This window comes from Hemitrygon akajei, chromosome 22, assembly GCF_048418815.1.
Source record: "Hemitrygon akajei chromosome 22, sHemAka1.3, whole genome shotgun sequence".
NCBI lineage: Eukaryota > Metazoa > Chordata > Chondrichthyes > Myliobatiformes > Dasyatidae > Hemitrygon > Hemitrygon akajei.
This window is the reverse complement of record NC_133145.1, coordinates 535,960-551,115: the sequence shown is the minus strand read 5'-3', so window position 1 is coordinate 551,115 and position 15,156 is coordinate 535,960. Positions and strand designations below refer to the sequence as shown.

The 15,156-nt window shown below is 41.9% G+C and overlaps 1 protein-coding gene across 2 annotated transcripts in view; it reads left to right on the top strand.

Annotated features, from left to right (window-relative positions):
• Positions 1–15,156, top strand: part of LOC140714928 (protein HID1) — a 278,586-nt gene that overhangs the window by 136,481 nt on the left and 126,949 nt on the right. For both annotated transcript variants that reach the window (XM_073026599.1, XM_073026598.1), the window contains exons 9-12: positions 7,259–7,399; positions 8,770–8,860; positions 10,000–10,151; positions 13,943–14,021. In XM_073026599.1, the coding sequence (XP_072882700.1) occupies positions 7,259–7,399; positions 8,770–8,860; positions 10,000–10,151; positions 13,943–14,021 (463 nt within the window). The remainder of the gene's footprint in view (positions 1–7,258; positions 7,400–8,769; positions 8,861–9,999; positions 10,152–13,942; positions 14,022–15,156) is intronic.

Genomic DNA, 15,156 nt, shown 5'->3' with positions numbered 1-15,156 from the left:
TCCCTAGGATATAGCCAGGGATGGAATGTTTCAGTTATGAGGGAAGTCAGGAGAGGCTGGGCTTGTTTTTCTTGGAGCAGAGGCAACTGATGGAGATGTACAGAATTATAAGAGGCATTCATAGGGTAGATAGCAATGGAGATGTCTGAAGCAAGTGGCATGAGGTTTGGGTAAGGTCATGGAGGTAATCCGGTGAAGAACTTTTTTACCCAGAGAATGGTTATAATCTGGAATACACTGCCTTAGAGAGTGATGGAGGCAGAATTTCCCAACATTTCCACAGAATCTGGATGAAAACTTCAATCTCCTTGGCATAGCAGACTGTGGACCAAAATGTAACAATGAGATTGGTACAGAGGGTACTTGGTGGTCAACATAGACATGGTGAGCCAAAGGGCTTGTTTCAGTACTGTGACTGTGCTCCTTCAGTGTTGACAATATCCTCAAAACAGTGTCATCAGCATAGTGTGGTTCAGATTATAACACTGAAATAATTAATGTACTCTTTCTTTATCTTTAGGATTTGAGTCCCTTCTGTTGTTTGTCCCATAACTCCATCTATAAACCTGCTATCAGAGTGGAGTTGTTGACATGAGAGTAAGATGGGTTTGTAGAGTACTGAAGTAAGGTGGATGTAACGGCATTGCTCTGAGAGTTGTCAGACATGATGGGACAAATGACCTCCTCCCTTGTCATGAGGAATATCAATATATCATGCAACATCTTATCCGGAATTTTGGATATCTTGGTAAATTAATCTAATTGAGAGCTGGCACACAAACCCAGGCTCATTGAGTCCATGCCAACTATCTGACATCTATTTACATTAATCCCATTTTCTGTTCTCACCTCATTCTCAGCAGCTCCTCCCAGATTTTATCACCAGCCTACATACTAGGGATAGGTTACAACCACCTTTCTTCCACCAGTCACAGACAACACCTGATGTCAGGTTTGAGCCTGGGTCTCTAACACGGAGGCAGATGCCCATGGGTCCGCTATATTTATTTACAATCATTTTTCTATATCTTAATCAATTTACTGAGGGCAGTCATGAAAGAATTCCCCTCTATAAATAGTTTATCGTTATAGTTTTGATTCCTGACTTCTTTTCGTCTTGTAGTGTTTTAATTCTTTTCCTTATGTTAAATTTTCTTTATAGTTGTTGCCATAGAACCATACAAAATAGAAAGCTCTTCAGTCCTGCAAGTCCATGCTAACCATCAAACTTCAAAGTACACTAACCCTACTCTCCCCAATTACACACTGTATCGCAATAAGTAAATAAATAAATATTCCCTTCAATTATTCCCAGATTCTGGGACCCAGGTACACCAGGAACAATTTACACCAGCCAATTAATTTATCAACTGTCAAAGTCTTTGGGATGCGAGAAGAAACTGGAGCATCAGGGGAAAACCTGCAAGGTCACAGGGAGAACATATAAGGTCCATACACACAGAACTCATGGTCAGAACTAATTCCAGCTGGCTGGAGCTGTGAGGTAGTTGCATCGCACTGAATGTGTTTAGTTGTAATGTAATCACTTAATATTTCTGCAATTTTATCCCCAGCACCCTATTCCTATTCCGCCTTGATATTTATTTACATCCTGTCCATTGCTTTCATTTTGTGAATTTATAAAGGGAATGAAATCATCTTTAAAAAGATGAGCACCTATTCTTCAGTTTACTTATATTCATATCAGACGATGTTTAAAAGAGACTCACTCGATAGGGCCTGGGGTCATGTACAGACTGGGCTAGGTAAGGGCAATAGATTCCCCTTCCTCTGGGATCAATGAATCAGATGGATCTTTATTGCAGTCCAGTTACTCTGTCTGCACTGGTGCTAATTAACTGACTTTAAATTCTACAGCTGTGGAATATCCCAGTCTTCAGCTCGAGTTTCTTAATGAGTATGTCACCATTTCATGTTCATTGATAACTGAGTGTCCTTCTTCCTCTTTGACTTTCTAATTATTCCTTACATCATCTGAATTGTCCCTTGCTGCCCTTTGCACTATCGATTATGTCCCCGTTGAATGGTTGGCCCCTGATAACCAGCTTGTTTCTTGTGACTTTATTCATCTGTGGTGGTAGCATTGACGTCAGCTTTTTGTATTTAAAAAAAAATACTGAACACCAAATACATTATCTGTCCCTTAATATTTAAAGCTTTAATTATTTCCTTTTGTCTGTGCTGTGGAACTTCTCCTGATCGATGAAACTGCACAAAGGTGGAGCCCTCGAACTGCAATGGTTGCCCACTAATTGAACTATGCCACAAAAGAATGAGTGTTGTGGAAATTTGACCTTAGTCATATGAAAAAATGCTCGACTTCTGAGTCTTGTTTTGGGACCTTTATTTTACTTGGTACCAAGGAGAGAGAGGACTGGTCTCCACCAGCACCCGACTCTACTCTCCTGTTAGAATAGCATCCTTTTATAGAGTTCAGCATAGAAACAGCAGACTTATTATAATATATCCAAGCATTGTATGGAAATATTACCACTCTAACAATATGTTACCATTCACTTAAAAAAAACTTGAGAGAAAGGAGCAGCTACAAGTTAAACAATCTTGCAAACTCAGCACATTAGTTCTTATTTCTAGGGTAGCAGCAGATTAGACTCTTACCTTATCTCGCAAGATTTAGCACTTAACATTCTTCTATTTGCACACAATTCTTTTTGCTTTGCAGTCTGCTTGACCCTAGTCTCGTAGCTCATCAGCCCTTTTCCTCCACAAATCCGTCCTTGTTGATCTAGATCAACACTCGTATTGGTTACCCTACTCACATTCATATTCTCTCATTGAGTCTAACTCTGGGAAGGGGACCTCATAACCCTCGGAAAAAGGTGCATTTTCAGACATTCCTCCTCATCATAGCTATCACTACTATCCTCTTCCTCCTCCCCTTCCCTAGAGGTTCTAGGCCTTCCAGCTGGTCTTCGTACATACATGGGGGCAAGAGTCATCGGGTCCTGTCCTCTGGAGGATAGTAGGGCACAAAGGAATCTCGTGGCTATTCACTCAAGTCTGTTGTTCCTTTCTTTTTTTGTAGTGCTGTTTGCACTGAGTGGTGTGTATCCAGTCGAGTTTTCCTTCTACCTCCACTGCAGTCCGTGTGACCAACAGGACTGAATCCCACGATTACAAGTATTACCCCATAATGTACCATTCTCCCACAGATGGGTTATAGTTGTGGAACTGCCTGCCCACCTGTTTTATTTTAGTCACTGATTTCTTTATGTGGTCTGCAAGATTAGTGATATTTTCTGATTTGTCTGGTATGTATGTGCAACGTTCCTGCCCTATGATAGCGCAAGTCAGCCAGCAGGAAATCAAGGGCCATTCTGTTCTGAAGAGCCACCTTTCTCAGGGCTATGGTGTCCACTGTGACAGCTTCTAGAGCCTGTCGGGTTCCATCTAGCCTCTTTGTTTTTGCATTCGTCAGGTTCTCGAGGGAAGAATTGATCAATTCCCTAGCCACCTTCGCAGCCCCGTAAGAGGAAACTACAGTCGACCCTCCTTATCCGCGAGGGATTGGTTCCAGGGCCCCTCACAGATACCAAAATTCGCGGATGCTCAAGTCCCTTATTCAACCTGTCTCAATGCGGTGGATCTTAGGACCCAGCGGAATCCCAGACCTTATTTAACCTGCCTCAGTGCGGTGGACATTAGGACCCAGCAGTAGAGATCTGAATCCGCAGTGTTTCTGTTCACGAAAATAATCACGATCGTGATTGAAAATAAAGTGGAAATAATAAAGCGATTGGAAAGAGGTGAAACGCCGTCAGTCATTGGAAAACTGTTAGGCTGCAGTCTGTCAATGATTGGAACAATTTTAATGGATAAAGTGAGAAAGGCTGTGCCCTGATGAAAGCTACAATTATTACTAAGCAACGCAGTGGTTTAATTATTGGGTTTTGGGGTTTTGGGTTTTTGATCCTCATATCAACCTGGCACAGTGGAGAGCGCACTCGATAGCGGTCTGTCACTGGATTGAACTCGAGAAAAAGTTCCCGAGCCCGGCGCTGAAACATACGTTCTTAAGTGTTTTATATGCATAGAAAGGTAAAACATACTATATACTAAGCCAAACATTCGACTAACTGACACTAAATAATACCGGATGTACCTGTTCCGACGTACTGAGTAAGAGAACTTCCGATCTTTTTCGATCCCAATCCACAATAACCCACGCACATCCTCCCGTATACTTTAAATCATCTCTAGATTACTTATAATACCTAATACAACGTAAATGCTATGTAAAATAGTTGTTATACTGCATTGTTTAGGGAATAATGACGAAAAAAAAAGTCTGTATGTGCTCGAACAGTGAGTGCTGGAAGAGCACTTCTGGGTTTTAGCGATTCGCAGTTGGTTGCATTCGCGCATGCGGAATTCGCGGATAAGGAGGGCAGACTGTACTATCATCCAAAATCACTCCGTTTCAGAGATTGCCCTCTTCTTGTGCCTGCTTTCCCCCTTTTTCCAATGTGGGTGGTTTCTTAAAGAGGGGTACTTCCTAATCAGGGGTATTACAAACCCAGGGTAACAACAACCATACCAGTCATTCTTTAACCATGAATAAGCTCACTCCCCACAGATCTGAAAGGTGTTGTTGGCAGGGTGGGTAGCTGGTACTATAATTGCCAAACCAATTATTCTTATTTCTCTTGCACTTACTCCATCCTGCCTTCCATAGCCCGTTCTCCTTCCACCAACAGGTGTCTCCTCTGTCTATATAACCATATAACAATTACAACATGTAAACAGGCCATCTTGGCCCTTCTAGTCCGTGCCGAACGCTTACTCTCACCTAGTCCCACTTACCTGCACTCAGCCCATAACCCTCCATTCCTTTCCTGTCCATATACCTATCCAATTTTTTTTTTTAAATGACAAAATCGAACCTGCCTGTGAGTAGAAGATTAACTGATCTCCAAAAGTCATAAAGTTAAAGATGAAACATTCTTTTCAACAGCTTAAACAAGATTAGTGTATTATTTTTGTTTTGAACAATTGTATGTTGAAAACATCGTTAGGAAAGGCCAGGTGATGTAAATTTCAAAGCTTTATGAATACCCTGACTCCTCAAACCTTGTCCCAACAATCAGCAGCCATGGGCTCCTCTAAGCAGCTGACTAGTACTCTGAAAATTAAAATAAATGATGCCCACAAAGCAGGAGAAGGCTATAAGAAGATAGTAAAGCGTTTTCAGGCAGCCATTTCCTCAGTTCATAATGTAATTAAGAAATGGCAGTTAGCAGGAACGGTGGAGGTTAAGTTGAGGTCTGGAAGACCAAGAAAACTTTCTGAGAGAGCTGCTCGTAGGATTGCTAGAAAGGCAAATCAGGACCTGCGTTTGACTGCAAAAGACCTTCAGGAAGATTTAGTAGACTCTGGAGTGGTGGTGCACTGTTCTACTGTGCAGCGACACCTGCACAAATATGACCTTCATGGAAGAGTCATCAGAAGAAGACCTTTCCTGCATCCTCACCACAAAATTCAGCATCAGGAGTTTGCAAAGGAACATCTAAACAAGCCTGATGCATTTTGGAAACGAGTCCTATGGACTGATGAAGTTAAAATAGAGCTTTTCGGCCGCAATGACCAAAGGTATGTTTGGAGAAAAAAGAGTGCAGAATTTCATGAAAAGAACACCTCTCCAACTGTTAAGCACGGGGGTGGATCGATCATGCTTTGGGCTTGTGTTGCAGCCAGTGGCACGGGGAACATTTCACTGGTAGAGGGAAGAATGAATTCAATTAAATACCAGCAAATTCTGGAAGCAAACATCACACTGTCTGTAAAAAAGCTGAAGATGAAAAGAGGATGGCTTGTACAACAGGATAATGATCCTAAACACACCTCAAAATCCACAATGGACTACCTCAGGAGGCGCAAGCTGAAGGTTTTGCTATGGCCCTCACAGTCCCCCAACCTAAACATCATCAAAAATCTGTAGATAGACCTCAAAAGAGCAGTGCATGCAAGACGGCCCAAGAATCTCTCAGAGCTAGAAGCCTTTTGCAAGGAAGAATGGGCGAAAATCCCCGGAACAAGAATTGAAAGACTCTTTGTTGGCCACAGAAAGTGTTTACAAGCTGTGGTACTTGTCAAAGGGGGTGTTACTAAGTATTGACCATGCAGGGTGCCCAAACTTTTGCTTCGGGCCCTTTTCCTTTTTTGTTATTTTGAAACTGTAAAAGATGGAAATAAAAAAGTAATCTTGCTTAAAATATTAAAGAAATGTGTCATCTTTAACTTTATGCCTTTTGGAAATCAGGTCATCTTTTACTCGCTTAGCTATTCACAGTAACAGAAATTTTGACCAGGGGTGCCCAAACTTTTGCATGCCACTGTAAACAAGAAACATAAAAATTACAATAAGAAACGACTGGATGATGGGGATCCTTAATAATGGATGCTGCCTTTTTGAGGAATCACCTTTTGAAGATGTTCTCAATGTTGGGGAGGTTGGTGCCCATGATGGAGCTGGCTGAGTTTGCAATCCTCTGCAGCTTTTCTAATCCTGTACCGTGGCCCTCCATACCAGACGGTGATACATCCGGTTAGAAAGCTCTTCACCGTACATTAGTAGAAATTTGCTAGAGTCTTTGGTAACATATCAAATCTCAAACTCCTAATGAAATGTAACCACTGACATGCTTTCTTTATAAGTAACTACATCAATACGTTAGGTGCAGAAGAGATCCTCAGAGATGTTGACACCCAGGAACTTGAAACTGTTCACCTTTTCCACTGATCCCCCGATGAGGAATATTGTGTGTTCCTTCATCTTCCCCTTCTTCAATTTCATGGACTTACTGCTCTTGAGTGTAAGGTTGTTGTTGTGACACCACTCAACCAGCTGATCTCTCTCACCTGTACGCCTCCAGGCCACCATCTGAAATTCTGCCCACAATAGCAGATTTATTGATGGCATTTGAGCTGTATCTAGCCACATAGTCATGGATGTAGAGACAGTAGAGCAGCAGGCAAACGCAGATCCTTAAGGTGCACTAGTATTGATTCTCAATGAGCAGAAGTTGCTATTTCCAATCTGCTTTATCTGCAGTTTCCAATCAGAAAGTCAAGAATCCAGTTGCAGAGGGAGGTACAGACACCCAGGGTTTGAACCTTGTTGATAGTACTGAGGGTATTAGTACTAAGAGTACTGAAGCTTTCTGATGCTTCACTGACAGCAAAAAATAAGTAACTATTTCTGATTTTTACTACACAGGATTTTCAGTTCATTCTGAAGGGCCTTGCTCGCCTGCTTAATAATCCACTGCTGCAGACATACCTACCCAACTCGACCAAAAAAATTCAGTTCCACCAAGAGCTCCTGGTTCTCTTCTGGAAACTCTGTGACTTCAACAAAGTAAGGTTCAGTTGCTCAACATTCAAGATGAAGTAGTAAATTGGATGAGACATTGATTTTGTGGGAGAATCCAGAGATTGGTAGTAGATGGTTGCCTCTCTAACTGGAAGCCTGTGACTAGTGGAATGCCAAAGGGATCAATGTTGGGTCCATTGTTGTTTGATATCTATATCAACAATCTGGATGATAGTGTATTTAACTAAATTAGCAAATTTGCAGATGACACCAAGATTCGGGGTGTAGTGGATAGCGAGGAAGACTATCAGAGCCTGCAGCTCAGTTTGAACCAGCTGAAAAAAATGGGCTGATAAATAGCAGATGGAATTTAATGCAGGCAAGTGTGAAGTGTTGCACTTCGGTAGGACCAGCCGGGGAGATCTTACACAGTGAACAGTAGGGCACTGAAGGACAAAGGGATCTGGGAACCCAGGTCCATAAATTCATTGAAAGTGGTCGATAGGGTCATAAAGAAAGCTTTTGGCACATTGGCCTTCATAAATTTGGAGTATTGAATACAGGAGTTGGGATGTTATGTTGAAGTTGTATAAGGCATTGGTGAAGCCTAATTTGGAGTATTGTGTGTAGTTTTGGTCCTCCACCTACAGGAAAGATGTAAATACGTTTGAAAGAATACAGAGAAAATTTATAAGGATGTTGCTGGGACTGGAGGACCTGAATTATGAGGAAAGATCAAATAGGTTAGGACTTTATTCCTTGGAACATAGAAGATTGAGGAGAGATTTGATGAAAAGTTTAAGGGGAATATGAGAGGAAACCATTTTACTCAGAGGGTTGTGAGTGTGGAACGAGCTGCCAGTGCAAGTGATGCATGTGAGCTTGATTTCAATGTTTAAACTAAGTTTGATGGGTACCTGGATGGGAGGCTATGGCTCTGGTGTAGGTTGTTGGGAGTAGGCAGTTTAAATGCTTCGGCATGGACTAGATGGGCCAAAGGCCCTGTTTCTGTGATGTACATTTCCGTGACTCTAGGTAAGAATAAATTATAACAGATTGATTAGCACAATTGTACTCAGCAGGAGCCACTGCTATGTCTGGAAGGGAAGATAGGAGGGTCACTGGGATTGATACCCAGTGAGGATCACTGCACGTGGGGAGAGAAGTGGGTCACTGTGACACTCAGAGCAAGTGGAAGAGTAATTGTGATGGCGGGGAGAGATCTGCAGGTCTGTTCTATTGCAGAGTTTTGCATTCCTGTTTTGTGTACTTCAAGTGTGCTCTATGTTAAATTATTTCGCTGGTTTGGGTAAGAAGTTTGCAGAGCCAGCAATGTATTGGCTCTAGTGGATAACAGTGAAATGCAGCTGTTGGAAACGATGTGACTTGACTAATCTGGTTTTCTTCTTTTCCAGAAATTCCTTTTCTTTGTGCTGAAGAGCAGTGATGTACTGGATATCCTGGTCCCCATCCTATATTACCTGAATGACGCTAGAGCTGACCAGTGTAAGCTTCACACCTACTTTGCTTATACAACTTCCATTAAGGCAATATCAGTATACAAGAGGGATTTCCTCTCGGCCCCCAATAGTCAGTGAGAATTAGATGGGCAAGTCTGTAGGGAGATCGCAGAAAGCTGTAAGAGTGATGGGCTTGCAATAGGAGGTGATTTCAACTTATCTAATGTTGACACACAAGTGTTTCATATACCTTCATCACCATTCTGACTAGACTGTACAGGAACCTTAGACAACCGTCATTGTTCATCAAAGCACTAAACTGTAGCTTTATCTCTATTTAGAGTACAGCACAGTTATAAGCCCTTCCAGCCCAATGGGCCTGCACTGCCCAATATTCCCATGTTAACGATTAACCTATTAATCTATGTTTTAGAATGTGGGAAGAAACCAGAGCACCCCAAAGGAAGCCTGTGCAGTCATGGAGAGAATGTAGACAGTGTCAAAATTGAAGCTGAGCTGCTGGCACTATTACAGTGTTATGCAAACTGCTACGCTATGCCCAGTTTATGTAATGGATTGGGACTCTATTGACTGAATAATTATTTTATGTAAACCATCATTGAATTCTTCATTGGGCTGGCCAGATTTTCCCAGTGCATGAGTGCAAGATAGCTCGTGTTTCAAAAATAATGTCATTTTTATTTCTAAGCCACAATGAATAGATTAGTGAAGCAAATTGAGCAGTAGATGGAAACAAAAAGGATTATGCAAGATGGTACCAGATCTATTCACTACTATTATAGTTGTTCTACTCTTTTCAATGCGCAGTGTAATAATTTGATCCGTATGAACAGTATGCAAGACAAGCTTTTCACTGTTTGTTGGTATATGTGATAATGATATCCCAGTTCCAAGTGGTTTGGTATCTAAAGTCAAATAATGTTGGGCAGATTGCCATAGCCTTGGGGCCCTGGGAGAGATGGACACCCATTTTTGAGTTTGAGTGAATGAGGCTTGACTGATCCTGGGGTGCTTGGAAGCCGTACTAGTTGTGCTCAGACATAAAGCATGATTATGCAGGCGATTACCCTTCAACCACTCATACTTTGATGTTTAGGGGTGTCAGCCTAACTGGCAGGAAGGAAGGGAGGAATGTCTCAGAATAATTTTCCTTTCCTCTTTTAGCACGTGTGGGTTTGATGCACATTGGGGTCTTCATCCTCCTGCTTCTCAGTGGAGAGCGTAATTTCGGTGTCCGACTGAACAAACCTTACTCGGTTCGTGTGCCCATGGACATCCCGGTCTTCACTGGAACACATGCTGACCTTCTTATTGTTGTATGTATCAGTGATCCCTGGTGTTACTTGTAGTCAGAGAATGAAAGCTCACATCCCAAATAGTGAATTGGGAAATTGAATAAGAGTTTTGGGTGCCATGGCAGCATAGCAGCCATTCTGTAAGGAGTGTCTGTGTGCCCTCCCCATGGAGTGCGCAAGTTTCCTCCCACGGTCCAAAGACGTACTGGGTAGGTTAATTGTTTATTGTTAGTTGTTCCTTGATTAGGTTAGGTTTAATTGGAGTTGTCAGGGGTTACTGGGGTGGCATGGCTCGCAGGGCCAGAAGAGACTACTCCAGCTGTGACGCTAAATAATTAAATCAAACCATAGTAAAAGAAAGGCAGATAGGCAATTAAACACTTTTTTAAATGTATAAAAGCACTTTGTAATTAATTAGGTACTTTTAAACTGTAGCTGCTTTTGTAGTCAGGTAAATAGTTAGCAGGGGATCTGTTTCCATTCTGCTGGCTGGAAAATAATTTTTTTCCAGGACACAAAGGACTCTCTTCAAAACAGTGTCCTAAGAACATTTACTTTCTGTGTTGTCCATAAGACCATAAGATATAGGAGTAGAATTAGGCCATTCAGCCCATCAAGTCTGCTCCACCATTCCATCATGGCTGATCCCGGATCCCACTTAACCCTATACACCTGCCTCCTTGCTATATCCTTTGATGCCCTGTGATCAACTTCTGCCTCAAATATATCCATGGACTTGGCCAGCATTGCAGTCTGTGGCAGAACATTTCACAGATTCACTACTCTCTGGCTAAAATAAATTCCTCCTTACCTCTGTTCTAAAAGGTCACCCCTCAAATTTGAGGCTGTGCCCTCTAGTTCTGGGTAGCCCCACCATAGGAAACATCCTCTCCACATCCATCCTATCTAGTCCTTTCAGCATTTGGTGGGTTTCAGTGAGATTCCCCACATTCTTCTAAATTCATGGAACATAGAATAGTACAGCACAGTACAGGCCCTTCGGCCCACAATGTTGATCCAACCCTTAAACCCTGCCTCAATGTAATCCCCACCTTAAATTCCTCCATATACCTGTCTAGTAGTCTCTTAAATTTCACTAGTGTATCTGCCTCCACCACTGACTCAGGCAGTGCATTCCACGCACCAACCACTCTCTGAGTAAAAAACCTTCCTCTAATATCCCTCTTGAACTTTCCACCCCTTACCTTAAAGCCATGTCCTCTTGTATTGAGCAGTGGTGCCCTGGAGAAGAGGCGCTGGCTGTCCACTCTGTCTATTCCTCTTATTATCTTGTATACCTCTATCATGTCTCCTTTCATCCTCTTTCTCTCCAAAGAGTAAAGCCCTAGCTCCCTTAATCTCTCATCATAATGCATACTCTCTAAACCAGGCAGCATCCTGGTAAATCTCCTCTGTACCCTTTCCAATGCTTCCACATCCTTCCTATAGTGAGGCGACCAGAACTGGACACAGTACTCCAAGTGTGGCCTAACCAGAGTTTTATAGAGCTGCATCATTACCTCGCGACTCTTAAACTCTATTCCTCGACTTATGAAAGCTAACACTCCATAAGCTTTCTTAACTACCCTATCTACCTGTGAGGCAACTTTCAGGGATCTGTGGACATGTACCTCCAGATCCCTCTGCTCCTCCACACTTCCAAGTATCCTGCTGTTTACTTTGTACTCTGCCTTGGAATTTGTCCTTCCAAAGTGTACCACCTCACACTTCTCCGGGTTGAACTCCATCTGCCAGTGAGTACAGGCCCAAAGCTGCCAAACTCTCCTCATATTAATTCCTTCATTCCTGGAATCATCCTCATGAACCTCCTCTGGACTCTCTCCAATGACAACACATCCTTTCTGAGACTTGGGGCCCAAAACTATTGACAATACTCCAAGTGTAGCCTGACTGGTGTTTTTTAAAGCATTATCTCCTTGCTTTTATATTCTATTTCCCTTGAAATAAATGCCAACACTTTATTTGCTGCCTTTACCACAGATTCAACCTGTAAATTAACCTTCTGGGAGTCTTGCACAAGGACTCCTAAGTCCCTCTGCACCTCTAATGTTTGAACCTTCTCCCCATTTAGAGAATAGTCCACACTATTGTTTCTTGTGTCAAAGTGCATTATCGTACATTTCCCAACACTATATTCCATCTAGCTCCTTTTTTGCCCATTCTTCCAATCGCATTGCTTCCTCAGCATCCCTCCACCTATATTTGTATCATCCACAAACTTTGCCACAAAGCCATCAATTCCATTATCCAAATCATTGACAATGTGAAAAATAGTGGTCCCAATACTGACCCCTCGACGCCTCCTGCCTGTCAGCCATTCCACTGTCCATGCCAATATCTTACCTGTAACGCCATAGGATTTTATCTTGTTAAGCAGCAACATGTATGGCACGTTATCAAATTCCTTCTGAAAATCCAAGTAAATGACATCTACTACTTCTGCCTTTCCTCCCTTATTGTTACTTCCTCATAGAACTCTAACAAATTAGTCTGGCAAGATTTCACTTTACAAAATCCATGCTTAATTTTGACTTATTTTATCATTTGTCTTCAAATATTCCAAAACTTCATCCTTAATAATAGACTCCAACACTTTCCCAACTACTGAAGTTAGGCTAACTGGCCTATAATTTCTTTTCTTTTGCCTTCCTCCCTTCTTAGAGTTGAATGACACTTACAATTTTCCAGTCTTCTAGGACCATGCCAGAATCAAGTGATTCTTGAAAGATCATGACTAATGTATCTGTTATATCTTCAGCAACCTCTCTCAGGACTCTGGGATGTAGTCCATCTGGTTCAGGTGACTTCTCCACCTTAAAACCTTTGAGTGTGCCTACTACCTTTTCCTTTGTAATATCAATGGCATTTGAGACAATCCACTGTCACTGAGTCAATTCTTACACTGGGGAAATTCCAGTAGGTCTGACCAAAATGCTTATTTCAAATGAGACACTGAGCCACCCAGATGTACAAAGTCATGTCACTATTTTGGAGAAGACCAAGAATTCTGATATCTGGGCCAAAGTTAATTTAATTTAATAGTCATCAGTAATAGATTTTTTTGATTAATTAACTCATTGGTTTATCAGGGAATCTGCATGAAATGACATGCATTTCTTGCATCACTGCAGTAGATGCACTTCAAAGATATTCCATTGTCTAAAATAGCTTGGGAGATTCTGGGATTGTACATGGTACAACACAAAGCTATTTACATAAAGCATTAATGATCTTTTGAACAGAATTTGACTATTTCAGTTTAGAGATGACAATTAACTGCAAGTACTGAAATCTGGAGTAATAATCTGTTGTAGGAACTCAGCAGGTTGAACAACATCTGTGGGAGGAAAGGAATTTTTGAAGATTTGGGTTGAAACCTGCAGTAGTCCTAATGCTGCTTGACCCACAGATTCTACAGCAGATAGACATTTCAGTTTTAATCTTTCAAATTAATTATTCCTCCAGCACTGCCTCCTGTCCTTCTCTAGTTGCAGGTGAAACAGTTGACCAAAGACGTGGCAGTTGTGTTGAAGGTGTGAAGAGTGAATGCAGGAGAATGAAAGTGAATGCTAAAAGAGGAGCAAAGGGAAACAGTAGAATGGTGGGAGGGAGCTATGATGTGGGGCTGAAATTGCATGTGTGTACAAAATGGGGAGGTATTTCATATGGATTGTACTGGAGTGCAAATCAAGCAGACTGCGTATATTATAGGGACTTCTAGTGGGGAGGGAAGATCATAGCTTTATATGAATTACCTGCTCTGAATCTAGTATCATTGTTGTTTATGGCAGGTGTTTCACAAGATTATCACAAGTGGGCATCAGCGTTTGCAGCCTTTGTTTGATTGTCTACTCACTATTGTTGTTAACGGTATGCCTCAGGAATTACTCACTATTATGTGAAATATGTTCTTTAATAACAATAAATTGTGTTTTTACTAATGATTTGATGGATTAACCATCCATAACCAAGGTGAACCCTTGCCTCTGAACCAATGACATGGGTTCAAGCCCCAATGCAGTGCTGAATTTATGATCTAGGTTTGCAGGATTATAGTACTGCAGGTGTCTCCTTTCTGAGAAGACACTACAATTAGCTGCCACCTGTGATTTCAGAAATATAAAAGATCTCCCAGGACTTCTGAAGAAGAGTAGGAGTTTTCCCATTCTTTAATCATCAGCAAGCCATATTAATCTGTTTATTTAGATATCATACCATTACTGTTAAAAGATTTTGCAGCATATTCAATACCTGTCACAACTCCTCCGTTGTTGAAACTATTTACTTCTTAATGGATGCATTTACTGTCTGCTGAGCTGGCACTCTGTTTGCTGCCACTGTGTCCTACAGAACATTGTTGATAGGAATGGCTGTTATAGTAGCTGAGCTGTGTGTGTAGGTCTACATGCACACAAGCATGCATGATTTTTGAAGGGTCGCAACATGAAACCTGGCTGCACGAGTGAGGCTATGGAATAACCTTCCCTGGTTTTTGTTCCTAGGCAAACTTACTTGTGTCTCTTGAAACTTTCCCCTTATTCCTCTTCATTTCTGACACATACCATTCCTTACTTCCTTACATTCCTTGTAATGATCAGTTTAGGACACAGGTCTGCATCAGTAATCCTTGAGGTCCGCCCCTTGCCTGGCTGACCATCCATATAGGGCTCTCCAAGCCGACTAGCTGATGGATTAGGAAGGTTGTGAGCCATGCAGCCTCACAGAGGGCTGAAGGAACAGAATGTATATCCTGTTCCACTGGGATTCAGATCCAATGAGGAACAAGTTTGCCTGAGTAAGGACCATCAACACTCTATACCCTAACTGCTCTCATCTGTGTGTGATTGGTTCTACCTCAGTGTTGCAGACAGTTAACTCCCATCTGAGGTGAGTGTACAATTACATGAAATTCCAACCCAGGGTTTTGGAGAGAAAGTAGCATGATGAAGACACTCAGCAAGTCAGGCTGCATCTGTGGGAGGCGTGAGGAGGGATGGAGGGAGAA